Here is a 27,134-nt window from a genome sequence, read left to right as displayed (position 1 = left end):
GTGGGTTTTTCATATACGGCCTTTATCATGTTGAGAAAATTTCCTTCAATTCCTATTTTTTGTAGTATTTTTATCAAGAAAGGATGCTGTATTTTGTCAAAAGCCTTTTCTGCATCAATTGATAAAATCACGTGGTTTTTCTTCTTTGGTTTATTAATGTGGTGTATTATGCTGATTGATTTTCTTGAGTTGAACCAGTCTTGCATGCCTGGTATAAAACCCACTTGACAATGATGGATAATTCTTTTAATGTGTTGTTGGATTCGATTAGCAAGTATTTTATTGAGGATTTTTGCATCTGTATTAATTAGAGAAATGGGTCTGTAATTTTCTTTTTTTGTAATATCTTTATCTGGCTTTGGTAGTCAGGTGATATTGGCTTCATAGAATGTGTTTGGAAGCATTCCTTCTTGTTGAATTTTTTGGAAGAGCTTGAGTAAGATTGGTATTAAATCTTTGAATGCTTGGTAGAACTCACCTGTGAAACCATCTGGTCCTGGGCTTTTCATTTTGGGGAGCTGTTTGATGACTGTTTCAATCTCTTTCCTTGTGATCAGTTTCGTGAGCACTTCTATTTCTTCTAGTGTCAGTATAGGTTGTTTGTACATTCCTAGGAATTTTTCCATTTCATCTACATTGTCTAGTTTTTTGAAGCATAAAGTTGTTCATGGTATCTCTTATAAACTCCCTATTTCTATGGGGTCAGTAGTAAGGTTACCCTTTTTATCTTTTACTTCATTTATTTGCATCTTCTCTCTTTTTCTCTTAGTCATTCTAGCTAAGGGTTTGTCAATTTTGTTAGTCTTCTCAATGAACCAACTTTTGGTTTTGTTCATTTTCTCTATTTTTTTTCTCAATTTCATTTATTTCTGCTCTGATCTTTGCTGTTTCATTCCTTCTACTTGCTTTAGGATTAGTTTGCTGTTCTTTTTCTAGTTCCTCCAGCTGTGTAGTTAGGTCATTGATTTTAGCTCTTTCATCTTTTTTAATGTAAGCATGGAGGGCTATAAATTTTCCTCTCAGCAGTGCCTTCACAGCATTTCATAGGTTCTGATATGTTGTATTCTCATTGTCATTCATCTTGAGATATTTATTGACTTCTCTTAAAATTTCTTCTTTGACCCACTTATTATTTAATAATGTGTTGTTTAATCTCCACATATATGTGGATTTTCCCTTTATTTGCCACTTGTTGATTTCCAGCTTTGCTCCATTATGATCAGAGGAAGTGATTTGTATAATTCCAATTTTGTTGAGCTTATTGAGATCTGCTTTCTGTCCCAACATATAGTCTATCTTGGAGAAAGATCCATGAGTACTTGAAAAGAATGTATACCCTGCTTTTTTGGGGTGCAATATTCTGTATATGTCTATGAGGTTTCATCCATTTATCATATTATTCAAGCTGTTCCTTTATTGATCTTCTGTCCAGAAGTTCTATCCAATGCTGAGAGTGGTGTATTGAAGTCTCCAACTATTATTGTGGAGATGTCTATTTCTCCCTTCAGTTTTGCCAGTGTTTACCTCATGTATCTTGGGGTATCCTGGTTAGGTGCATATATATTTATGATTGTTATTTTCCTGGCGAATCATCACTTTTATTATAATGTAATGTCCTTCATTTCTGTAATAACAGTTTTGCTTTTAAAGTCTGTATCATCTGATATAAGTATAGCTACACCAGTTTGTTTATTTTTTTTTTATTTTTATTTTTTATTTTGCTACTGCATGCTTGGAATATCTTTCCAATGTTTCACTTTCAATTTATTGGTATACTTGGGTCTAAGGTGAGTCATGAGGGGTAGGGACAAAGCTGTAGCCATGTATAATAATTCCAGCTGGTGACAAGACTGTTTGTAGCCCCCCAGAGACACTGATGAAGATTCACACCCCTTCCTCCCCTATGTTAGGCAGGGATGGAGCTACCTTTGGTCAGCAATCTTTGCTGTGTGGGTCTAAAATGACCATAGTTGTTCAGGTAAACTGATGTATTACCAGACCCTCTCCCATTGGAGTGGGAATGACCCTCTTGAGTGCCCAGCAGTCTAATCTGTGTGGGCCATATATGCCTGCAGTTGCCCTGAGAGGCTTAGGGAGTATTGTCCCTTCTGCCCTTTAAGAGATAGGAACAGAACCACAAATGCTCAACTGTTCAGTCCTGTAGGCTGAAATTACCTACTGTTGCCCAGAGAGGCTGAGGAAGCACCAGCTCCCTCCTATCTTACTGGGTGGTAGGGGTGGTTCTATGGGTGCCCAACAGTTCATTCCCTTTAGAATGAGAATACCTGCCATTGCCTGGAGAGATTGAGGAAACATCAGCCCTCTTCTATCCTCTTAAGACATGGAGTTGGATCCACAGGTACCTGACAGTTCAGTCCCTGTTGGCTGAAATACCCACCGTTGTCCAGAGAGGCTGTGGAGACACCAAACCCCTCCTATCCTATTGGGGATGGGGGTGGATTCATAGGCATCCAATAGACCGGTCCATGCAGGTTGAAGTTCTGCTGTAGCCCAAAAAGGCTGTGGAAAGACCATCCCCCTTCTTTCTTATTGGGGAGTGAGGGTATGTCCACAAGTACCCACCAGACCAGGCTGTGTGAGCCAAAATCACCTGTAGTTACCCAAACAGGCTGGGCACAGACAGTCCATCTCTTGTCCTGTTGAGAATGGAGGTGGAGCTACAGGTGCCCAACAGTCAGGCTTGCACAGCCTGAAACTGTTGCCCTGAGAGTTTGAGGCAACACCAGCCCCCTCCTATCCTGTGGGGGAACAGAGGTGGAGATTGGCTCAAAGGCACTCAACAAATCTGTTTGGCCTTAAAACTCCTGCCATTGCCTGGAGAGGCCGAGGATACCCAGCTCCTCTCCTATTCTCTTGGGTTGCAAGGATGCGGACTCAGGTGTCTGACTATTGAGCCTCTTCCAGCAGAGAGCACTTGCAATTGCCTGGAGAGGTTGGTACAGGTCCTGCCAGCTACCTCTCTGCTGGAGATGGGGCTGGAGCCTAGGCTAGGGCTGCAGTCTGATCTTAATGCCCATCCCTAACTTCACTAAATTTCAGTCAGCCAAGCTCTCCTTCATGTCGGGGGTGGAGTCAAGATGGCAGCTACAGGATTCTTTACCACTTGGACAGACTCAGACCCTAGCTGGCCCTAGGATTATACTTTAGCCAGCCAAGTCCACTAATCAGTAGCTGAGGTCAGTGGACATTTTCTCTTCCTCCACCATTTATGGGAAATGGAGGTTTTAACTCCAGCCACAGAATAGCTCCTGAGGCAGCTTGTACCCCTGGAGTAAGATGGGCACTGGCCTCTGTGGAGTGGCTTGTAGCTTCCCAGAGAGGTCATGCAGGTCCCCCCATCTTCCTCCCTGCTGGAGGTGGGACTGGGCTTTAGTCTAGACCTGCAACCCAACCTGGGTGGAAAGAAGCCGGTCCCTTTAAGCCCTATGAGCTTCAGTCAGTGTTGCTTCCCCTCATGCCTGGGGCAGACTCAGGATGGCAGCCTCCAGCTTTGCTCTGATCTGGACAGGCTCAAAGTTTAGTTGTTCCTAGGATTCTACTTCAGCCTGCTGAATCCACTAATCAGTAGCTGGAGTTGGTGCCACACCATGTATTCCTCCCATTTTTGTTGGGGGAAATGGAACTTCCAACCCCAACCATGCAATAGCTCCCAAAGCAGCTTGCACACCACAGACACAGATTTCCCTGGTGTGGAGTGCTCTACTCACAATTCCTCTGTGAAGGTGGGTATTCTCCTCCTTTCACACTCTCAAGGATGTTTTGCAGGATACTCCTATGTTCTCCTGGATCCTCCAAAGGTGCTTTAGGTAGCTCTGGGTGACCACCAACCACCTTCTCATGAGCTAACTACAGGAGCTCCTTTCTCTGATGCCACCTTGGCTTCACCCCCCATCTCCTTCATTTTTTTTTTTTTTTAAGATTTATTTATTTAATTTCCCCCCTCCCCTGGTTGTCTGTTCTTGGTGTCTATTTGCTGCGTCTTGTTTCTTGTCCTTTGCTGCGTCTTGTTTCTTTGTCCGCTTCTGTTGTTGTCAGCGGCACGGGAAGTGTGAGTGGCGCCATTCCTGGGCAGGCTGCTCTTTCTTTTCACGCTGGGCAGCTTTCCTCATGGGTGCACTCCTTGCGCGTGGGGCTCCCCCACACAGGGGACACCCTTGCGTGGCACGGCACTCCTTGCGCGCATCAGTGCTGCGCATGGCCAGCTCCACACGGGTCAAGGAGGCCCGGGGTTTGAACCGCGGACCTCCCATATGGTAGACGGATGCCCTAACCACTGGGCCAAAGTCCGTTTCCCCTCCTTCATTTTTAAAGCACAGTTATGCTGATTATAGAATTTAACATCATTTTAGGTTGTTAAATATATATAGCACTATCTTTAGGTATCCATGGTTTCTGATGAGATGTTGGCTGTTATTGGAGAGTTTGTATGTTTTCAGTTGCTTCAGTCTTGCTAATTCTTATCTTCGAGTTTTAACAAATTTTCTGCTATCCATTTCAGAGTAAATCTTGTGTTTATTTGATATGAAGTTATTTTGAGCTCCTTGAATCTGTAAACTGTCTTCCATCAAATCTGAGAATTTTCTAGTCATTATTTCTTCATATTTTCTTTCTGTAGGTTTGTGTATATAGTAGTTTAGAATTATGCACCTAGGAAAACAAGTTCTTAAATTTAATCTGTTCCTGTTGTTGTTAACTCTTATTATAGGATCTTTTGATGAGGTTATTTTAGGTCACATTGGGCCTAACTCAATCAGGATAGTTCTTTTTTTCTTCTTCAAAGTAGAGGCAACTGACATGGCCCTGAATTCCAGAGCCATCTGCTATGATGACATAAGCTGTGGGTCTTGGCAGCTCTCAGGAGAACCAGCACCTTGGTTTCCATCTACCTTGGCTATCTCTGGTAATCTTCTTAGGCATGCATAAGCATCACCCCTCTGATGACCTCCCAAATCTTTTTTGGAGACTCATAGCCATATGAACTCATTTGTCCTTTACATTTCCCCTTTCATCTGAAGTCAAAGAGCAATTTTTAACACCTGATATTATGAGTAAGCTGAGATATTATTCTGGTCTGAGTTGACCCTTTTTTTTTTTTTTAATTAATTAATTTATTTATTTTTATTGACTTTGTAATAATATTACATTAAAAATATATATGTGAGGTCCCATTCAACCCCACCCCCCCCACCCCCCTCTCCCCCCCCAACAACACTCGTTCCCATCATCATGACACATCCATTGGATTTGGTAAGTACATCTTTGGGCACCTCTGCACCTCATAGACAATGGTTCACATCATGGCCCATACTCTCCTCCATTCCATCCAGTGGGCCCTGTGAGGATTTACAATGTCCGGTGATTACCTCTGAAGCACCATCCAGGGCAGCTCCATGTCCCAAAGACGCCTCCACCTCTCATCTCTTCCTGCCTTTCCCCATACCCATCGTCCACCATGTCCACTTTTCCCAATCCAATGCCACCTCTTCTATGTGGACATTGGATTGGTTGTGTCCATTGCACCTCTATGTCAAGAGGAGGCTCAGATTCCACATGGATGCTGGATGCAATCCTCCCATTTTCAGTTGTAATCACTCTAGGCTCCATGGTGTGGTGGTTGTCCTTCTTCAACTCCATCTTAGCTGAGTGTGGTAAGTCCAATAGATCAGATTGTAGGTGCTGGAGTCTGTTGAGGCTCAGGACCTGGCTATCACATTGTCAGTCCAGAGATTCAAATCCCCTAAATATATCTTAAACCCCAACATTAACTGCACTTCCAGCACATTAGCGTGAAAGTCTTATGAAGGGAGATCCCATCTGAGTCCAGATTCATCACACATAAACACCATTTCCAAAGAGGGGCCATCTGACCTGGTAGTTAACCCCATCGGCCATGACCATATGAGTTGACCCTTTTAATCAAGGTCTTTTTCTAGTTACATCATCAGCTGGTGCTGATCTTTGCTATTTCTTTCTTCTTTGCTATTTCTTTCTTTCTTCTTTCTTTGGGGTTACTGTGCTGTTGTTTTTTTCCTATTTCCTCTAAGTGTGAAATTATGTCTTCAATTTTAGCTCTTTCTTCTATGATGTATGAACTTATAGCTATAAATTTCCCTGTCAGTACTGCTTTTGCTGCATCCCATAAGTTTTGATATGTTGTGTTATCATTTTCATTAGTTTCAAGGCAGTTATTAATTTCTTTTGAGATTTCCTCCTTGACCCAGTGGTTTTCTAAGAGTGTGTTGTTTAACTTCGAAATCTTGGTGACAAATCTGGGTCTCTGGTCCTTGCAGATTTCCAGCTTCATTTCACTGTGGTCAGAGAAATTATTTTGTATGATGTCAGTCTTTCTGAATTCATTGAGACTTTTTCTGTGGCCTAGCATGTGGTCTATCTTGGAGAATGATCCATGTGCACTTGAAAAGAATGTACATCCTGCTGTATTTGGGTGTAATGTTCTGTATATGTCTATTAGGTCCAGCTCCTCTAATATATTGTTCAAATTCTTTGTTTCTTTATTAATCCTCTTTTGAGATGTTCTGTCCAAAGTTGATAGTGGTGTATTAAACTCCCCCACTGTAATTTTAGAGACATCTATTCCTTCACTCAGTTTTTCCAGTGTTTGCCTCATATTTGGAGGCACCCTTGTTAGGAGCATGAATGTTCATGATTGTTCTTTCTTCTTGAAAGATTATCCCTTTCTGTAATATGTAGTGTCTATTTTTGTCTCTCTCAGTTGTTTTGCATTTAAAGTCTATTTTGTCTGATATTAACATAGCTACTCCTGCCCTTTTTTTGATTATTGTTTGCTTGTAAGATTGTTTTCCAGTCATTTACTTTCAGTCTCCTTGAATCCCTGGGTCTAAGATTTGTTTCTTATAGACAGCATATAAATGGGTCATATTTCCTTATCCAGTCTTCCAATCTGAATCTCTTGACATGTGAGTTCAATTCATTGACATTCAGTGTTATTACTTTCAAGGAATTACTTATATTAGCCATATTTTCTTTGGATTTGTGTTTGTCATATTTTGTTTGATTTGGTATCTCTAGTTTTGTCTTTTTTAATTGTTCTTACACTCTCCTCCCACTGAGCCTCTCTTGTTGTTGTTGTTGTTGTTGTTGTTTTTCTTCCTGCAGAACTCCCTTTAGTATTTCTTGAAGGGCAGGATTCTGTTAGTTTCTGTTTATTTGTGAATATTTTGAACTCTCCATCATTTTTGAATCCTAACTTTGTTGCATAGAATATTCTTGGTTGGAAAATTTTTTCTTTAATATCTTGAGTACATCATACCACTGTCTTCTTTCCTCCAGGGCTTCAGATGCAAAATTAGCACCTACTTTTATGTGGCCCCCTTTGTATGTGATGGTTCTCTTTTCGCTTGCTGCTTTTATTTTATTTTCTCTTTGTCTTGAGCATTGAATAATTTGACAAGTATATATCTTGGGGTAGACCTGTTGGGATTTATGCTATTTAGGGTGTGTTGTGCTTCCTGTACATGTATATCTGTCTCTCTCTATACATGTGGGCAGTTTTCAGCCATTATTTCCTCCAGCACCCCTTCTGTCCCCTTTCTCTTTTCTTCTCCCTCTGGGATGCCTATAATGCTTATGTTTGCATGTTTTGCATTGTCATTCATGTCTGTAACTCCCAGCGGGAGGAAACATATTACCGGATAATTTATTTTAAGGAGACTGAATTACTTTTTCATCATGAAAAGTGATAGGGCGGATGTAGGACCCTGCTACAGATAACCACGAACCCACACTCCAGTTACAAGTCAGCTTCCCACCCAGTCCAGTTACCATAACCTGGAATACTGGGTGCATTCTTGTTGAAGTTCTGATAACGTGTTCGCCTTAATCGTTGTTTAGTTGCTACATCACTTATTCTCACGAAGAATGGTACCTTGCACAGCATTTAATTGGGGGAATGTCGATGTCTCCGAATAAAATTTGTATGCTTCGTGCCACTAAACCATTTTAGGTGACATGCAACTGGTTTGGATCTTTAAAGACAACTTTAAATATATCAAAAGTAAGTTCCCATATTGTGAATTGCCACATATCTTGTTACCTTTTTGGATTATTACAAGAATGACAATTTCTTAGCAACGTCACAAATTTAGGGCACATTCTATGCTGCTTATGGAATGTCCTCTTCCCCATGTTCCAATTCAAGATGGTGTTGAGATTATTAGTACCGGATTTGAATTTTACTTGAAATGACACCAAAAACGCTTAAAATAGTTAAAAACAAACAAACAAACAAAACTACTACCTAGGTTTTACTTGCATTTCCTTTATAGAAACAGTATCCTTTTTGCTGTTGAGATGACCATTTGAATTACAAGAAGCATTCCTTAACAATTAAACATATAAACTAACCACATATTGATTTACATATTCTAAATAAATGTGGTGTAAACAATATAAAGTACAGAATACTTAAGAATTCAGCACTCTAGCTGTACATGCTGCTTCTTGCTGTTTTAAAAAGACTCCCTGAATATGTCTCTTAATTCTTTCATATTCTTTTTCATAATATTCTTTCATAATATTACATTATTTCAGTTCTTTATTTTGTGACTTTTATGAAATTATGAGAGATGATGCTTAATAATATGTCTTTATTAGGAAATACATGTATTTATTGGATCTTTTCTGGTTATTGTTTTAATTTTTTTATTTTGTTTAAAATATGCTAGCATTAGCTGAAAACTAAAGCAGCCTTACTATGAAAAATGGCAAGTCTCCTCTTTAACTCAAATGTAACTAAAGCAATTGATGACTAGTCTGTTTTTCTTGCATATAGACAGTGTGGAATATATAGCAGGAGTACAAAATAGTTAGCTTGCAAGAGTTTCATTATTTTTTCTTCAAAATTTGGATTCCCAGTTACTTTTTTTTTTCTGCCTATAAACTTTCCAAACTAAAGTGAAGCAGAATGGGGAAAGAGGTTTGCTTATTGTCAGAAGATTTTTGTAGGAGAATTTCTTGCTATTTTTATCGACTTGGAAATACAAATGGCTACTAATGGCCATTAGTATTTTTCCCACCCGCAGAAATCATTTCTATTAAAAATGTAATCTTAACTTTAACTATTGAAACAAAGTTTTGCATGTAATCTTGTTTTTTTAATCATGGAATCTTTTTTTAAAAATTTTATCTTAACAGATGCGGTTCATGTTGCCTTTTAGTCATCAGGGAAAGCTTCATCTGCAGAAATGGTATGTCCCTCTATCAGACAGAGAGAAGAAAAAGATTATAAGAGAACTTGCTCAGGCTATTTTAGCACATAAACCTAAGATGTGCAGCTTTCTTGAGTGGTGAGATCTGACGATTGTTTACAAAAGGTATAATTTTTATTTATTGGAAAATTAAAATAGAATAAAAATAAAGAAATGGATTCAGGTGAAGCTTTTTCTGTTTAAAGTAGTTGCTCTTTTGGACTGATTGGTTATACAGGCTGAAATGGTAAAAGAAGGCAAGAAGTTTTAAACTCAACAATTAATCATGCTTAATCATCTTTTTGGAAAAACTCAATGAAACAACTTCTTTGCCATAGTAAATAGGATGTTTTAAATTATCCTTCACTAATTTGTAATGTAATGACCGATATTTGACATGCCTTTTATCTGATTTTAGAATCTGATTCTCTTATGAACACACCTTGGTTGCTGAGACTTTTTCAGTCTTAAGAGTTCTTTAAACACCCTTATGTACACACATATTTTAGAAGTTCCAGACCACTGCAATAAAGCAAGTCACACAATTTTTTTAGTCCCCAGTGTGTATAAAAGTTATGTTTATATTATACTGTAGTCCATTAAATGTTTGGTGGCATTATATCTAAAAAGACAATGTACAAACAATTAAAATGTGACAGAGAAGAAGGTATGCAATAGCTTCAGTGATTCAGTTATGTTTCTTTTTTTTTTTTTTTTTAGAAATTTTTTTTTTTTTTAAAGATTTATTTATTTGTTTAATTCCCCCCCTCCCCTGGTTGTTCTTGGTGTCTATTTGCTGCGTCTTGTTTCTTTGTCAGCTTCTATTGTCGTCAGCGGCACGGGAAGTGTGGGCGGCGCCATTCCTCGGCAGGCTGCTCTTTCTTTTCACGCTGGGCGGCTCTCCTCACGGGCGCACTCCTTGCACGTGGGGCTCCCCCACGCGGGGGACACCCTTGCCTGGCACGGCACTCCTTGCGCGCATCAGCACTGCGCATGGCCAGCTCCACACGGGTCAAGGAGGCCCGGGGTTTGAACCGCGGACCTCCCATATGGTAGACGGACGCCCTAACCACTGGGCCAAAGTCCGTTTCCCCAGTTATGTTTCTTGATCTGGTTGCTAATGCATAGATGGGTTTCTTAGAAAATTCATCAAAATGTACACATTATCAGTGTACATTTATGACTTTGTACATTTATGACTTTGTACATTAAAACACATTGACCACAGGCTGATGGTGTCTTCTAAAATCTTAAATTGGGGTGTTCATTTTCTTCTTTGTTTAACTGTGGTTGGAATTAATCACACAGTATATTTTGTTTTAACTAAGTAAACTTGAGAAGAACCTGGGTCATTTCTATTTTAAAATATCCATAGAAAGGAATCTGAAAAAAAGAATAGCAAAGTATAAGTAACTGTTGTTAAGTGGTTTGATTGAGTGATTTCTTTTTCTTTGTGCTTGCCTGTATTTTTCAAAATTTCTCTTATGTGCCTTTATTGCAATTGTACTCTAGGAAAAAATAATCTGCACTTTTTTAAAAGAAGTAAACTTCTGCATGCATGGGATCTTTCACAAAACTAAATGAAAATACATTTAGAAAACAAGTATAAGGAACTTTGTTTTCCATATTTTTGTTTTGTAACAGGTATGCTAGTCTTTATTTTTGCTTTGACGTTGGGGACCTGGACAGTGAACTGATTACCCTGGAAATAATTCATTGTTATGTGGAATTACTTGACAAATATTTTAGTAGTGTGAGTAGTATTTTGTTTTAAGAAATTGAATTCCATAGTTTATTTTTAAGATCTTTTCTATGAAAAATTTATTATTGGTGATTTGGGGGGATTAGAACTATTTACAAGGTACTTTGTGAAAACAAAGGAATGAATGTCTTTCTTGTCTTTGTGCCTATTCAGTTAACTGCCAGAATTTCTTGGCCCTATAGATTTACTCTGTAGTTAAGGTGTTGAGGGTAAGGTGTAAAAGAATGCTAAAAAGGAGTTTGATTGCAAATATTATTATCCTGGAAGTGCTTATTTAGAATTTAAATTTCTTTAATAGTTATAATCACATGTTTAGAGAGCAGTCTTTTTTGGAAGAAAATTGTCTATATTGAGTGCCTTGCATTGTCATGAGATGTTTGTTACAAATTATTAAAGATTATTGACAAAATCTTACACTAATCGTAGTCCTTATCTTATATTTGGTGTGTTTCCCCCCCAACCCACCTATTATTATTTTTTAAATATAAATTTTTTATGAGAGATGTTGTAAACTTATAAAACAATCATGCACATGTGTGGGATTCCCAAACAATACCCCTCCATCAGCAAAGCACAATGTGGTGTGTCATTTGCTACAGATAAAATAATATCATCTGATTTTTACAATGTCCATAGCATACATTTGGCTCACATTTTCCATACTGCCTCAGTATCAACACAGTACATATTTCACATAGATGCAAGAATATTATATTATTACTACTAACCACAGTTCATAGGTTACTCCAGCTGTAGTTTTCCCATGCTTCTCCACATTCCCAACACCCAGCAGTAATGATATACATTTGCTCTAGCTCACAAAGGACAATATCTATCTGTACCATCAACCACAATTCTCACCTACCTCGTTTTATTGTGCTATCCAGTTCCTAGATTATTCTCAAGCATTCTGTTAATTGGCATTTATATAACTAGACTACCATTTTAGTCACATCCCCATTTATAAACTAGTTACTCACTGTGTCTTACCATCTACTCTATACATTTCCACACTTTTACAGTTCTACATACATTAAACATCAGTAGTCCCCGCAGTCTTCTTATCTCCTTTAAGAATCCACAACCTACTACCTAGTCTTGAAGATATTTTCCAATAATTTCTTTTAAAAGTTTTATGGTTCTTGCTTTTATTTTTATTTTTTGATCCATTTTGAATTAATTTTTGGATATGGTGTGAGATAGTGGTCCTCTTTCCTTCTTTCAGCTATGGATGTCCAATTCTTTCAGCACCATTTGTTGAATGGATTGTTCTGCCCAAGCTCTGTGAGTTTGACAGTCTAGTCAAAAATCACTTGACCATACCTGTGAAGGCCTGTTTCTGAAGCATCACTTTGGCTCCATTGGTCTATTGTGTCTGGCTTTAGGTCAGTACCATGCTGTTTTCACCACTATATGTAAGTGTTATGATTTAAAGTCTGGAGATGGGGGTTCGCTTCTCCTTTTTATGATATTTCTGCTATTCAGGACTCCTTACCATTCCAAATAAATTTAATGATCGTGTTTTCAAGTTTTTCTTCAATGCTGGTGAATTTTTATTGGACTTGCATTAAATCTGTATATCAATGTCAATATAATTGACATCTTAATGATATTTAGTCTTCCAATCCATGAGCATGGAATGTTCTTCCAGTTATTTAAGACTCTGTTGATTTATTTTAACATTGAGTTGCAGTTTTCTGAATACAAGTGCTTTACACATTGATTTAGTTTATCCTTGACTATTTGAGTTTTATCTGTCATATTTTATTTTCAACAATCTTTTGACACTTTTAGTTACTTTTATTGATATAACCTGTATTTCTAGACCCTCTTCTAGGCCCCTCTCTCCTGTCTTTTCTTTTCAGGCTTTAGTATTTTCTGAATACTATTTTGAGTACACCCTTTAGTCTTTTCTGAAAATCTGGTCTCTTGCTTAGAAATTCTTTCATTTTCTGTTTACCTGTTAATATTCTAACTTTGCCCTCATTTTTGAGGTATAAGATTCTTGGCTGGAAGTTCTCTTGTATATCTTAACTATATCAGACCGACAGTCTTCTTGCCTCCATGGTTTCTGGTGAGAAGTCAGCACTTAATCTTTTTGGATATCCCTTATATGTTATACTTTGCTTTTCTCTGGCTGCTCTCAGAATTCTCTTTATCTTGTCTTTGGCATTTGACATTCTGATGAATATGTGATTTGGAGTTGGTCTGTTTGGATTTTTTTGGATGGGAGTACATTGTGCTTCTTGGAGGGATATCTATGTCCTTCAGTAGGGTTGGGATATTTTCTACCATCATTTTCAAATATTCCTTCTGCCTCTTTTCCTTTCTCTTCTCATCCTGGGACAACCATGACATGTATGTTTGCATGCCTTTTACTGTAATTTAGTTCCCTGAGACCTTGTTCAATTTTTTCCATTGTTTTCTTCATCTGTTCTTTTGTATGTTCACTCTCAGAGGCCATTTCTCCAAGCTTACCAATCCTTTCTTCTGCCTCCTCAAATCTGCTATTCTATGATTCCAGAGTTTTTTAAAAGTTTCATTTATTGCACCTTTCATTCCCATAAGTTTCTATTTTTCTATGTATGCTTTCAGATTATTTGTGCTCATCCAATGTCTTCTTAAGAGCCTTGCTTTCTTTAGCCACCATTGAATTTATTGAGATTTGTTTGAACGTCTATAGTTAGTTGTCTCAACTCTTTGATGTAATCTGGAGGCTTATCTTATTCCTTTAACTGGGCCATAGCTTCCTGTTTCTTGGTGTGGATTGTAATATTTTGTTGGTGTCTTCACATCTGGCTTACTATTTTTTCTCTGGATGTAGTTTTTCTCTTTAGTTTAGGGCTTCCTATCCTTTCTCCCTTGCTGGTTTGTTTTTATTTTTATATTTTTAAGATTTATTCTTATTTATTTCTCTTCCCTTCCTCCCCATCCCAGTTGTCTGTTCTCTGTGTCTATTTGCTGCGTGCTCTTTTTGTCCGCTTCTGTTGTTGTCAGCGGCATGGGAATCTGTGTCTCTCTTTTTTTTTAAAGATTTTTTAAAATTTATTTCTGTCCCCTCCCCCTCCCTCACTCCCCCTCCTCCCCCGTTGTCTGTTCTGTGTCTATTTGCTGCATCTTCTTTGTCCGCTTCTGTTGTTGTGAGTGGCACAGGAGTCTGTGTTTCTTTTTATTGCGTCATCTTGTTGTGTCAGCTCTCGGTGTGTGTGACACCATTCCTGGGCAGGCTGCACTTTCTTTCGTGCTGGGCAGCTCTCCTTATAGGGCGCACTCCTTGTGCATGGGGCTCCCCTATGTGGGGAACCCCTGTGTGGCAGGGCACTCATTGCGTGCATCAGCACTGTGATGGACCAGCTCCACACGGGTCAAGGAGGCCCCAGGGTTTGAACCGCGGACCTCCCATGTGGTAGACGGATGCCCTATCCACTGGACCAGTCCGCTTCCCTCCCTTGCTGGTTTGTGCAGTAGGAGGCAAGCATGTAGTTGGTGCTGTAAGCTGTGGAGGCTCAAGCTGTCCTCATTGCTCCAGGGACCAATGAAGCTTCTTCCAACTTTCTCCTTTACCATGGTTAGGGACAGAGTCACAGCCGTGTGGAATAATCCAAGTGCAGGCCTAGACAGTAGTTGCCCAGAGAGACTGATGAAGCTTCACATCCCTTTCTCACCTGCCTGGGTGGGGATGGAGCTGCAGGTGTGAGCAGCAGTGTATGCAGTGCAGGTCCAAGAAACTGGTTCCTGCTGACACTGAGTTTCAGTCAGCTCCGCTTCCCCTCAGGTTGGGGGTGGTCAAAATGGCAGCTACTGGGCTGTTTCTGACTTGTGCTGGTTCACACCCCAGCTGTTCCCAGGGTTATATCTTAGCTAGCCAAATCTGCCAATCAGTAGCCAAAATCAACAGCCAACCATCTCCTCCTCCCATTTCTGAGAAATGGAACTTCCAATTCCAGCCACAGAATAGCTTCTGGGGCAGCTTGTGTGGCCAGAGTAGGATAATCACTTGCCTCCACAGCTTGGTTGGTAATTTCCTGGAGAGGCTGGTGCAGGTCCCTGCAGCTTCCTCCTGCTGGAGATGGCACTAGGGCCTAGGCTAGAGCTGCAATATGATCTAGATGGAAAGAAGCTGGTTCCCACCAGCACTGTGATTTTCAGTCTGCCCTGCTTCCCCTGGTGCCAGGTGCGGGGTTAAGATGGCAGCTTCTGGGAAAATGACTTGGCCCAGTGGTTAGGGCGTCCGTCTACCACATGGGAGGTCCACGGTTCAAATCCTGGGCCTCCTTGACCCGTGTGGAGCTGGCCCATGCGCAGTACTGATGCACGCAAGGAGTGCCGCGCCACGCAGGGGTGTCCCCGCGTAGGGGAGCCCCATGCGCAAGGAGTGCACCCGTGAGGAGAGCCGCCCAGTGTGAAAGAAAGTGCAGCCTGCCCAGGGATGGCGCTGCCCACACTTCCCATGCCGCTGACGACAATAGAAGCGGACAATAGAAGTGGACAAAGAAACAAGACGCAGCAGACAGACACAGCAGACGACCAGGGGAGGGGGGGAATTAAATAAATCTTTAAAAAAAAAAAAGATGGCAGCTTCTGACCTCTTTCTGATGTGGACAGTCTCAAACTTTAGCTGTTCTCAGGATTATACTATAGCCCACTGAATGTACTCATCAGTAGCTGTAATTGGTGCCCAACTGTCTCTTCCTCCCTGGTTTTGAGGAAGTGAAGCTTTCAATTTTAGCCACGGAACAGGTCCCCAGGCAGTTTGTGCCTCCGGTGGAGGATGGGCACTGGCCTCTGGGGCATGGAGTACTCTTTTTATGAATCTTCTTTCCAGTGGGCAGTCTCCTCTTCCTATTCCTTCAAAGATGTTGCAGGATGCTCTTCTGGTCTCCTGAAGCCCACAAACAGGTGCTTGAGCTAGCTCCAGAGAGCTCTGGGTGTTTACTAACACAGTGTTTACAGTCAGCAGGAGCTGACTCTAGGAGCTCCTTACTCTCTTGCCATCTTGCTCTAATAATGTATTTTTTAAAATCTGGAGAGTAATGTTCAGAGTATTGCTATCTTCTTGTGCCTGAATTTTTTAAAAATGCTACTGGAATTCCTATTGATTTTATAATATAAATATACTGTTTACAGCATATTATTTAAGCACCTAGGGCATAAAAAGTTATTCCAGATTCATATTTATGGGTGTAAATGTATCTCCCTATTAAAGTATTTTAAAAACATTGTCTCTTTTTGTGAAGTAATATTTTTAAAACATTTTGTTGGGAAAAAGGCATAGGGTGACTTGATGATTGTCCCATATAAAATTTCCCTTATAGCCTCTCCCCACCCTTGTTTTAATCTTAATTTTTTTATCTTATTAATTACATTTTCTTGCCTTTAGAAGAGAGCTTTGAACATATTTGTTATCTGTAGCTTCTTTTACAATGTTTTGTTCACAAGCCAAAGTATAGCCTTTCTGAGTATATTAAGAGAGTTTATATATAGTGAACTAGGTGAACCATATTTCATAATTTATACATTCTGGTTTTGAGGAGGCCAAAGGTTGTAGGTTCATTCTGACTACCTTATATCCTCATGGGCCACACTTTGTATTTCAGCTTCGGGAGTTTGTTGTGATTTTAGTCTAGAAATAGGTTTTGAAGACAAGAGAGGTGGTGGGGGTGGGTAAGGAGGATTAGAAAAACCTTGCAAGCTGCTGATCTCAGGGCATTCCCTTGCATTTTCTTCTGGCGAGATAGAATTACTCTCTTCAGGCAGGGTTTGGAACACAGTTTCCTCAGGGCAGACTGGAGGCTCAGCAGTGCATGCTGTAGTTTGACTGGTACATGCCTCAGGACTGGGAGGAGGTCCAGACTCCCTGGGGCAGGCCAGAGGCTGGGCAGGAAGGCTTCAATTTGGCTGGTACCCACCTCAGGGTTGGAAGCTGTTTCAGCCTCCCTGGGGCAGAATGGAGGCTTGATGATACATGTTTGACAAGGTGTGGTCTGGACAGGGCAGGTCTTGGCAGGCTTATTTGGTAACATCTCAGCAGAATGTCTGCATCAATATCATCATCATCCCATAAGTCTCCATCCCAATTCCCTGGATTCCACTCTTTTCCAATCAATGCCTTCGCTTTAACTGCAGAAACCCTGCAGGGTTGAGATTTTAGTTTTCTTTGTAACTCTGCTACTTGTACAATGAGAGTCTAAGTTTGGTTCTCAGATATTTTGAGCCTGTGGCCACAGGAGACAAGATTTTTCTTTCAGAGCACACATAGACACTTTTGCATCATCCATTTGGTGTTTAAGTTTCAAATGAGAAGTCTGTAACTTATCTCTTTCGTTTGTAACCATATCCAGAGTATTTAGGAGGAGCCAGCCAATATCATTACACCTTTTGACGCCACAAAACTCTGTAAGTTGTTGAAAACACTCTCACCCGGACCCTTGCTTCTTATAAGCATGGAAGTAGGGGAACCCAGTGATGGCATTTTATCTCAAGTGCCAATTTGCATCATGGACTGTTAGCAGCCTCTTTGTTATTAGAAAGGGAGTCATCAGTACCCTGGAGTCCAATTAGGGTAGAAAGACAATTTCAAAAGTCCCAGACATCCCATGTTTAAGACTCTGTTCTTCAAGAACCACTCCCGGTACCCAAGCCTATTTGTCAGGGTTCTCTAGGAATCAACAAGAGATATCTGTCAATAGTATACAATTCTAGAAGAGTCTCTCACAAATCTTTGGGGATGCACAAGTCCAGGTTCCACAGGCAGGCTGCAACCAGGGGCTGCAATGAATGTCCAGTGAAGGATCTTGGCAAGTTCTGGGAGATGCTGGCTGTCCAACGACAAGTCGGGAAATTCTCAATGCTGGAATCACCTCCCCTTTTAAGGCATTCAACTGATTGTGTGAAGCGTCACTCACTGCTGATGGCAATCTCCCTGATTGATGTAATTATAACCAGCTATCTATGATTTACTCCTGCAGTAAAGTTAATGGTGACTAAAGTCCATAAATGCCCTTGTATTACAGATAGCCCAGTGCCTGCTTGATCAAACAGCTGGGCACAGTTACCTGGCCAAGATGACACAATAGGCTAACTATCAGAAGCATTTAGTCTTATTGAGGACCCATTGCATGTGATGCTTTGTTTTTCTCTTGCTGGTTTCAGAAATCTCTTATCTCTGATATTTCTCATTCTGAATATTAGGTGTCTCAGAGTAGGTCTATTTGGATTTGTTCTTTTGTGATTTGTTGTCCTTAGATATTGATATTTACATCTTACAGGAGGGTTGGGAAGTTTTTGGTCATTATTTCCTCAAAATTTTTTTCCCAACTTTTCCAGTCTCTTCTTCTGGGACACTTATAATGTGTATCTGTGTTTTGCTTTGTCATTCAATTCTCTGAGATCCTGTTCCATTTTTTTCCATTCTTTTCTTCTGTGTTTTCAAGATCACATGCCTCCAATTCACTTATTCTGTGCTTATCCAATTCCAATCTATTATATGCTTCTAATATACTTTTGACCTCATCTATTGTATTTTATTCCCATAAACTTTGTCTTCTTTGCAAGTTTTTGTTCTTTAGGCAACCTAATGTCCTTTATCTGTCTAGTCATATTTTTCAACTTCTAAATTGATTTAGCATGTTTCTGTAAGCCTCATTGATTAGTTGCCTTAAATTCTGTCTTGTCAGGATTTTTCATTTGATCCTTTGGCTGGGCCACAAATTCCTGTTTCTTAGTATGGCTTGTAACTTTTGCTAATATCCAAGTATCTGATTATATTCATGAATTTACTCTGATGGTCAATATCTTTCCCTTGCTAGTGGTTTTGTTTCATGGCTCTTCTTTGATTTTTGATTCAACGTACTCTAAATCTTTAAGATTTCCCAGCTCATGTTATCAAAATAGGGCCAGCAACCACTAATGCAACACAGACCAGTTCCAAGAGTTCTTGGACATGACACTCTCCAAAAAGGTTTTTTCCTTTTTGCAGTTTTCCAGCTGGCCAGCAGATGGCATTCCCACAGAGAAGTCTCTTTCAACTTCCACTTGCTGTTGATTCTGCTCTGACCAGAACTGATATTCAAAATGGGTCTACTAGTCAAACTTGCCAAGAAGAAAACAATCTCTGCCCTCTGTGGCATACTCCCTCTTCCACTGGGTGAAAAATATTAATTTCACTCCCAGTTGGCCACAATGAGCCATGGGTTTTACCCAGGTTGTTCTCCTACAAGGTGAGGGATGGGTGCTATTCCCGTCTGCTGATGCTGATTGCTGTTTTTGCTTAGGTCTCTTTGTCTTTCTCTCCCTTTGCTTCCTGGCAATGAGAGGTACTTTCCTAGTGTGCAGACCCCCAAACTAAGTAAAACCTTAAAGTAGAAGTGCACAGAAAACAAAATCATGAAGAATGATGGGAATTTAGGTCCCCCTCCCATTTTATGGAAAGAGTGTGAATTTTAACACTTTGAAAACTACATGTCTTGTATATATTTCAGTAGTAGAGTAGCAGATATCATAAATTGCTACTGAGTTTACATGAGTTTGACTTTTTTTTTTTTTGGTTATATAACAACTGTGGCTAGCATATTGGTAGATAATCAGAAATTTAATGTGATAAAAATATCCTTCATTAGTTTTAGGTATTTTATTCCTTAACCACCACTAAATAACCATAAGATGTTACTAGTTGAATGCACATAACAGTGAATCTTAAAAAACATTTTTTCTTTGCTTTTATTCTCTTATACAAGTATATCCTTCAACATAAATTTTTTCATATTCTCAAGTTACCCTTGTTTCTTTTTAATCAGTATCACATTTTTCCCTTCACAGGAAGCTGAAACGCCAGTGTTCTTGAAGAAATTGGAATAACATAACTTCTGTCCTTTGTTGATCTCTTGTGGCATTTCACATTTACGATGTTCACTGCTCTCTTGTATGTTTTAATTAATGGTGTAGGTTTTTTCAGTGTTATTGTTTGCTAAGTTGTTACATGTAGGTGTGTACAGAAATATATTTTTTTTAAAGGAGAACTTTGGTTAAATAAGGGATAAAATAAGGTATTTAAATATGAAGAATGATGCAGAAAACAGATACCTTTTCTGGATTTTAAAGTGCCAGTTTCTTAATTAGATTAGGTGTATGTATGAAATTGACAGTCGTGTAAAGTAAAAGTAAGGCAGTATATGTTACTGCATTTGACAGACAAGACTGTTAAATTATAATATGAAACCTGGTTATATGAAGCATTTTGGTATGTAAGAGAATACAGGGAAATGGTGTCACACATAAACGAATGAAAACTTAAGATTCTTTCATAATAGTGGACATTTTTTTCAAGGGAAATGCGTGACTGCCAAGATGATTCTTTGTGGTCATAATCACTTAAATGGGTGGTTTTGATGCTCCAAAATAAAATGGAATGTAAATTTATCAGAAATTTGATAGTATCCTGACAGAAAATGGGCTGCTCCCAACAAACTATAATATAAAACAGTATTTTTTAATGAGTGCTTCTTTTAGCTGTTTGGTATTGCCAAGTATATCCTGTTTCCTTCCATTTAGAAGATAGGCCAACTTTATGGTAACTTCTTCCCTTATCAGAAGTCTCTTTTTTAAAGACAACTTTTGTATAAAAGTTGAATTGAATGTAGTAAATTGGCATTGAGACCCTGTACTTTAAAAGCTATATAATAATAAACTATCACTTCAGTATACATGTTTGCAGATACCTCAGCATTTATCTTATACACAGGCTCATTTCCAGAACACTGCAATAGGGCAAATATCACAATATAGTGAGTCACATGAAATTTTTTGGTTTCCCATTGCATATAAAAGTTATGTTTACACTGCACTGTAGTCTGTTATGTGCAATAGCATTCTGCCCAAAGAAACAATACATGTATCTTACTTTACTGCTGAAATAATAGTAACTATCATCTGAGTCATAATCTTCTTGTTGGAGTAGGGTATTGCATCAGTGAAGGCTGCTGAGGCTGGTAGTTGCTGACAGAGGGTTGTGGCAGTTTCTTAAAATAAGGCAATGAAATTTGCCACCTTGACTTTTCCTTTCATGAAAGATTTCTCTGCAGCATATGATGCTCTTTAACAGCATTTTACCCACAGTAGAACTCTTTTCAAAATTAGAGTTCACACTCCAAACCCTGCCACTGATTTATCAACTGTGACATTTTGGTATTATCTATGAATTACAAAAAGAGGTACTGGATTATGTTTGTAAACTGGTCTGTTCCTCTGGGCATATTAGATTGTATTAGCCTCAGAGGTTTCACTTTTACTTTATTAAATCAAGATTAGGGCTTTTTTCTTGACCACGTCATTAGGGTGATTTGGTTTAAATCCCCGCCTACAGTTAGCCTACAGTTGTGAGCTATATAAACAAATGCCCAAAGACAGGGAAGTAATCACACAGAGAACATAAGAGAGTTGAGTTTTTGACACTGGAACCCCAGGGAGGCCCAAGGCATTCACCTGATAGTCTACAGCTGGCTTTGTGCAGAAAGCAGAGCAGCTCAGCCCAGAAAGAGATGAGCACTGGGAAGAGAAAAGAGATCCCAGCCGACAGCTGAGATTAGAAGCTGGGACCACAGAACCTTAAGAAACAGGAGGCTCAACCCTCACAGACATCACCTGCCATCTTGCATCAACATATGACAAGAGATTTTGGGTTTCTTATGGGACCTTGAGTTGGACTCTTTAGCATCTGGTAACTATAAGCTTCTACCCCAAATAACCTTTATAAAAGCCAACAGAATTCTACTTTGTATCAGCACCCTTTGGCTAATAAATCAACTAAGTTGATGTAATATTCTAAATCCTTTGCTGTCATTTCAACAATGTTCACAACATCCTCACCAGTAGATTCTATCTTGAGAGAGACTACTTTCTTTGTTCATCCCTAAGAAGCAAATATGAGCTTGTAGCAATGTAGTCACATTTTCAGTTTCCAATTCTAATTGTAGTTCTCTTGCTATTTCTCCCACACCTGCAGTTATTTCTCCTACTGAAGTCTTGAACTCCCAAAATATAAAGTATTGGAATCAACTTCTTCCTAACTCCTGAATTTCTTAAAGAATAACTCCTGAAGTTACTTCTTGATCCATGGGTTCAAGAATGGATGTTGTGGTATGAACATCATCAATCTCATACATCTGTATCAGAGCTCCGGGATGATCATGTGCATTGTCAATAAGCAGTCATATTTCAAAGGATTTTTTTTTCTTTCTGAGCAGTAGGTCTCAACAGTGGACTTGAAATACTCAGAAAACCATGTTGTAAACAGATATGCTGTCAGATCTGTGTTGTTCCATGTATAGTGCACAGGCATAGATTTTCCATAATTATTAAGGCCTTAGAATTTTCAGATTGGTAAATTAGCATTGACTTTCAACTAGAAGTCACAGCTGCATAAGCCCCTAGCAAGAGTCAGCCTGTCCTTTAAAGTTTTGAAGTCATGTAATTGTCTCGCCAGCTGTAATTGTCCTAGATAGAAATTCCATCTTCTTCAAATAAAAGGCTGTTCCATCTACACTGAAAATCTGTTGCTTAGTATAGCCACTTTGATCAGTTATCTAAGCAAGATCTTACAGATAACTTGCTGTACCTTTAACATCAGCATGTTACTTCAATTTCAACTTTCATAATATGGATATGGCTTCTATAAGCCTTATGAACCAACCTCTGTTACCTTCACAGTTCACCTAAACATCTTCCTTATCCCTCTCTACCTTCAGAGAATTGAAGAGAATTAGGGCTTTGCTCTGGATTTAGATTAAGTGAATGTTGTGGCTGGTTTGGTCTTATAGTCAGACCACTAAAACTCTCCATATATCAGCAATAAGTCTGTTTCAGATGATCTCTCGTGTGTTCACTGGAGTAATATTTCTAATTTCCCTCAAGAACTTTTCCTTTGCGTTCACAATTTGGCTGAGTAGCATAAGATGCCTAGCTTTCAGCTTATCTTGGCTTTTAGCATGCTTTCCTTACTAAGCTTAACCATCTTCAGCTTTTGATTCAAAGTGAGAGGCATGTGACTCTTCCTCTTTCTGGAACACTTAGAGGCCATTATAGGGTTATTAATTGGCCTAATTTCAATATTGTGGGTCTTAGGGAAACGGGAGGCCTGAAGAGATGGAAGAACAACTGGGTTCTAGGAGCAGTCAGAAAACATATACATTTATCATTTAAGTTTACTGTTGTATATGGGCACAGTTCAATGAGATTTCAAAAACAATTACAATAGTAATGTCAAAGACCACTTGTCTCAGATCACCAAAACAAATAATAAAATAATAAGTCTGCAATACTATGACAATACCAAACATGACAATCACAAAATGAACATATGCTGTCAGAAACTTGTGACCCATAGAGTTGCTTCAGGATTGTCACAACCTTTGATTAAAAAAAGCATTACCTTCAAGTGTAACAAAGAGCAAAAAAAAGGTATACCTGTGAATTTATTTAATTACCCATAGTTTACAATTTCACTTGTTATGTGCTAGACTCTGCTGTGATGTTGACCAGTATCTGATCATGTGATCAGTCTCATAACATGAGAACTAATGCGGTTTTGGCTCTTCTCTTCTGAATGAATAACTCAGATTATTCTACATTTTCAAAGAGAACTTCCTTACTCCCCAGTTGTTTTTCCCTATGAACTGTAGGTGCTACCACACTCACTGTGTATTTACAGGGATTATGCTGCCTAATAGTATGGAAATAAAAATAAAAACATATGTAAAAATGATTGTTAAACTACCAACTCATATTTAAGGAAGAAAAGAACTATCATCAGATTAAGTTGTTACATCTATTAAAAAAGGAACCTGTAGTATTAACACAGCATCTGTGTTGTATTTTGAGAAGTACTGGGAAAAAGAAACTGAACACAGTGACCATTATTCGGAATCAGTCAAGGCAGAAGGTTAACTACAGACATGTTTAATACATTTTTTCTTTTTTTAGGTTCAATAATTTTTAAGGTGAATCAGGCAGTTAGAACCTAAAATTGAAATGAAATATATCTGGGTCACATAGCTTTTTTTTTTTTTTTTTTTTTTTACAGATTAAGGATTCTCATATCCTTGATGGAATTTCTTACTTTTTCTACTTATTTTTGTTAACTTTTCATGTTGTACAACTTTATTTCTCAAGTCATCAAATGCCATATACTCTGAAATTCATGATCCTATGTATATCAGTAAATAGAACATTACTAGACAATAAAGCACATAAAAACCATGTAAAAAGGGCTTAGATGAAATAAATACTGTTTGATATTCAATTCAACAATACATAATCTTAACTTTGTAAATAAAAGTGCAGACACCAATGGGAAAAGAAAAATACTAAAGCAATGCCTCAGGGTTCACTGGTAATCTTTAAGGGTGAGGAATGCAAGTAAATTTTATATCATTTAGAATTTTTTTCTATTTTTTAAAATGTTACATTCAAAAAATATAAGAGGTTTCCATGTACCCCTCACCTCCCTCACCCCACTCCTCCCACATCAACAACCTCTTTCATCATTGTGGCACATTCATTGCATTTGGTGAATACATTTCTGAGCACCGCTGCACCACATGGATAGTGGTTTACACTGTAGTTTACACTCTCCCCCAGTCCACCCAGTGTGCCATGGCAGGACATACAATGTCCAGCATCTGTCCCTGCAGTACCACCCAGGACAATTCCAAGTCCTGAAAATGTACCACATCATATTTCCTCTTCCTTCTCCCTACCTCAGCAGCTACTGTGGCCACTTTTTCCACATCAATGTACAATTTCTTCCATCACTAAACACAATAGTTCCATAGTAGAATATCAGTAAGTGCATTCTAATCCATACTCTATTCCTCCATCCTGTGGACCCTGGGATGGAACAGGGAGGTGAAGGTCAACCACCACACCAGGGAGCCAAGAGTGCCTACAACTGCAAGCATATCCATCATCCATGTGGAATCTAAGACCCCTCTTGATATAGAGGTAGAGCGGATGTAAACATTTAGAATTTTTTTATCCTAAATCTCTGATTATCAAAAAGTATTTCTAAAAAGAATTCTAGTATGTGATTCAGCCAGTTTTACTAATAAATACGAGTTATACAGGTATTAAGCAGCCATAATAAGATACACATTTATTTAAGAACAAAATAGATTTATTTGGATTTGGGACTCTGAACATTTCTCTCTCTACTACCTGATTTCCTCCTGCCATGGCTCCTAGATCTAGAAGAACTATGGCTCCGGCTCCTGCAGCTCTGGCTTTGCTTCCTTTCCCTTTTTCTTTCTCTATTTCGTGAACTATAACTTTTTGATGTGTGTTTCTGAGATTTCTTACCCCGGTAACTGCTTTTCCTTTTCCTCTCAGACCCCCCATTTCTTCTGTAGGAATGATCCAAACTAGGACTTCTTCTCCTTGACCTACCATAGTATTTGTCATGGTGGCCCACCCTATCTCTCCTATCTGAATTCTTACTAAATTGGGAGCTAATCCGATCTGGAGACAGGTATATGTCTCTATTAGCTTTCCAAAATTCATTGTTGGGATTTCTGAATACATGAAGAAAGTTGCAGTGTTTTCCTCTTGGACATTGTTGTATTTCAAATAAACCTGTAATGGAATAGTAATGAAATTGTTATAACTATGTATTCTGAAAACAGATTTATCCTTTTTGAAGAAGGTACATCTCTGATGTTTGAATGTGTTTAAACTATTTTAATGTATATTATTTTAAAAGGGCCTTCATAAATTTATTTTTCAGTTTTGTTTCTCAGAATTTCAAAAATACTCAAATGCTGTAATTAATAAATGGCACTCTTGAGTTGTAACAAATCAGAAGTTTAATTAACCAATATCCAATATACCCCAAAGAATATTATGGTTCAGAGAAATGAACAAAAATAGGGAACATATTTTCATTTCTATATCACTTATTGCAAAATTTAGATCTTAACAACACTGAAAAATCAGTTCAAAAAGGCCCTATGGTAGCATGCTTTGAGGGTCCATTGATGGAGGTACAGAACTACTGGTAAAAGAGAGGTCTGATTATAGGTGAGGGATTCTGTACTTTTGCTAATACTTTAAGATGATGATGATAAATACAGGTCTAAAGTTTTAAATTTACCAAGTGATTTAATATGAAAGATTCTCATCAAGAGAGAAATCTATCTGAAACACTTTGAGATTTGGGGAATTTAAAAAATATTTTAAAGCAGTAAATTTCCAAAAGTATGTAAACAGTTAAGAAAACTTCCCTATTCACACTATATTTAAAAACTAACTCAAAATAGATCATAGACCTAAATGGAAGAAACTATGAAACTCTTAGTAATATAAATAAATCTTTGTTAAATTGAATTAGTGATGGTATCTTAAATGTGGCACACAAAGCACAAGTGAAAAAATATATAAACTGGCGTCATAAAAATTTAAAAAAAAACATGCTTCAAAGCATATCATCTAGAAAGTGAAGTGATAACTCACATAATGAAGGTACTTACAGATCATGTACAGATCATGATAAGGGATTTGTATCTATAATATATAAAGAATTCAAAATTCAATACTAAGATAACCCAATTAAAAATGAGTAATGGATATTGCAATGGATAAACATTTTTTGAATAAAAATAAAAAATGCCTGAAAAGCACATGAAAAGATGTTCAATATTATTGGCCATTAGGAAAATACTCACTAGGATAGTTATCTTTTTAAAAAAGAAAAATAATTGGCAAAGGAATGAAGAAGCTGGTATACAGCTGCTGGTAGAAATAAATAGAAATAAAATGGTGCAGTTGCTTTAGAAATCAGTTAGGCAGTATGTCACAAAATTAAACATAAAACTATTGTATGACCCTGCAATCCACTCCAAAGCATGCACCCAACAAAAATATCCATGTAAAAATTTGTGCAAGAATGTTCACAGTAGGATTATACTTAATAGCCAAAGATGGAAACAAACCAAATATCCATTAACCAATGAATAGAAAAATAAAATACGGTATATCCAAAGAATGGAATAGTATTCAACTATAAAAAGGAATTAAGTACTAGCATATGATAAAACATGGATGAATCTTAACTACAATTGCTCAGTGAAATAAGCCAG

At 38.4% G+C, this 27,134-nt stretch overlaps 1 protein-coding gene across 3 annotated transcripts in view; it reads right to left on the bottom strand.

Moving 5' to 3' along the window:
* Positions 1-23,945: 23,945 nt before the first annotated feature.
* LOC139438387 (U2 small nuclear ribonucleoprotein auxiliary factor 35 kDa subunit-related protein 2-like) overlaps positions 23,946-27,134 on the bottom strand; it is a 45,251-nt gene continuing 42,062 nt past the window's right edge. For 2 of the 3 annotated variants that reach the window (XM_071213505.1, XM_071213504.1), the window contains exon 11: positions 25,156-25,632. In XM_071213505.1, the coding sequence (XP_071069606.1) occupies positions 25,178-25,632 (455 nt within the window). In that variant the 3' untranslated portion in view covers positions 25,156-25,177. Of the gene's footprint in view, positions 25,633-27,134 lie in introns of all 3 variants that reach the window. The other variant, XM_071213506.1, reaches the window with a different exon arrangement.

Source organism: Dasypus novemcinctus, chromosome Y (genome assembly GCF_030445035.2).
Source record: "Dasypus novemcinctus isolate mDasNov1 chromosome Y, mDasNov1.1.hap2, whole genome shotgun sequence".
Taxonomy (NCBI): domain Eukaryota; kingdom Metazoa; phylum Chordata; class Mammalia; order Cingulata; family Dasypodidae; genus Dasypus; species Dasypus novemcinctus.
The sequence above is the reverse complement of the archived record's forward strand: the minus strand, read 5'-3'. Positions and strand labels throughout refer to the sequence as shown.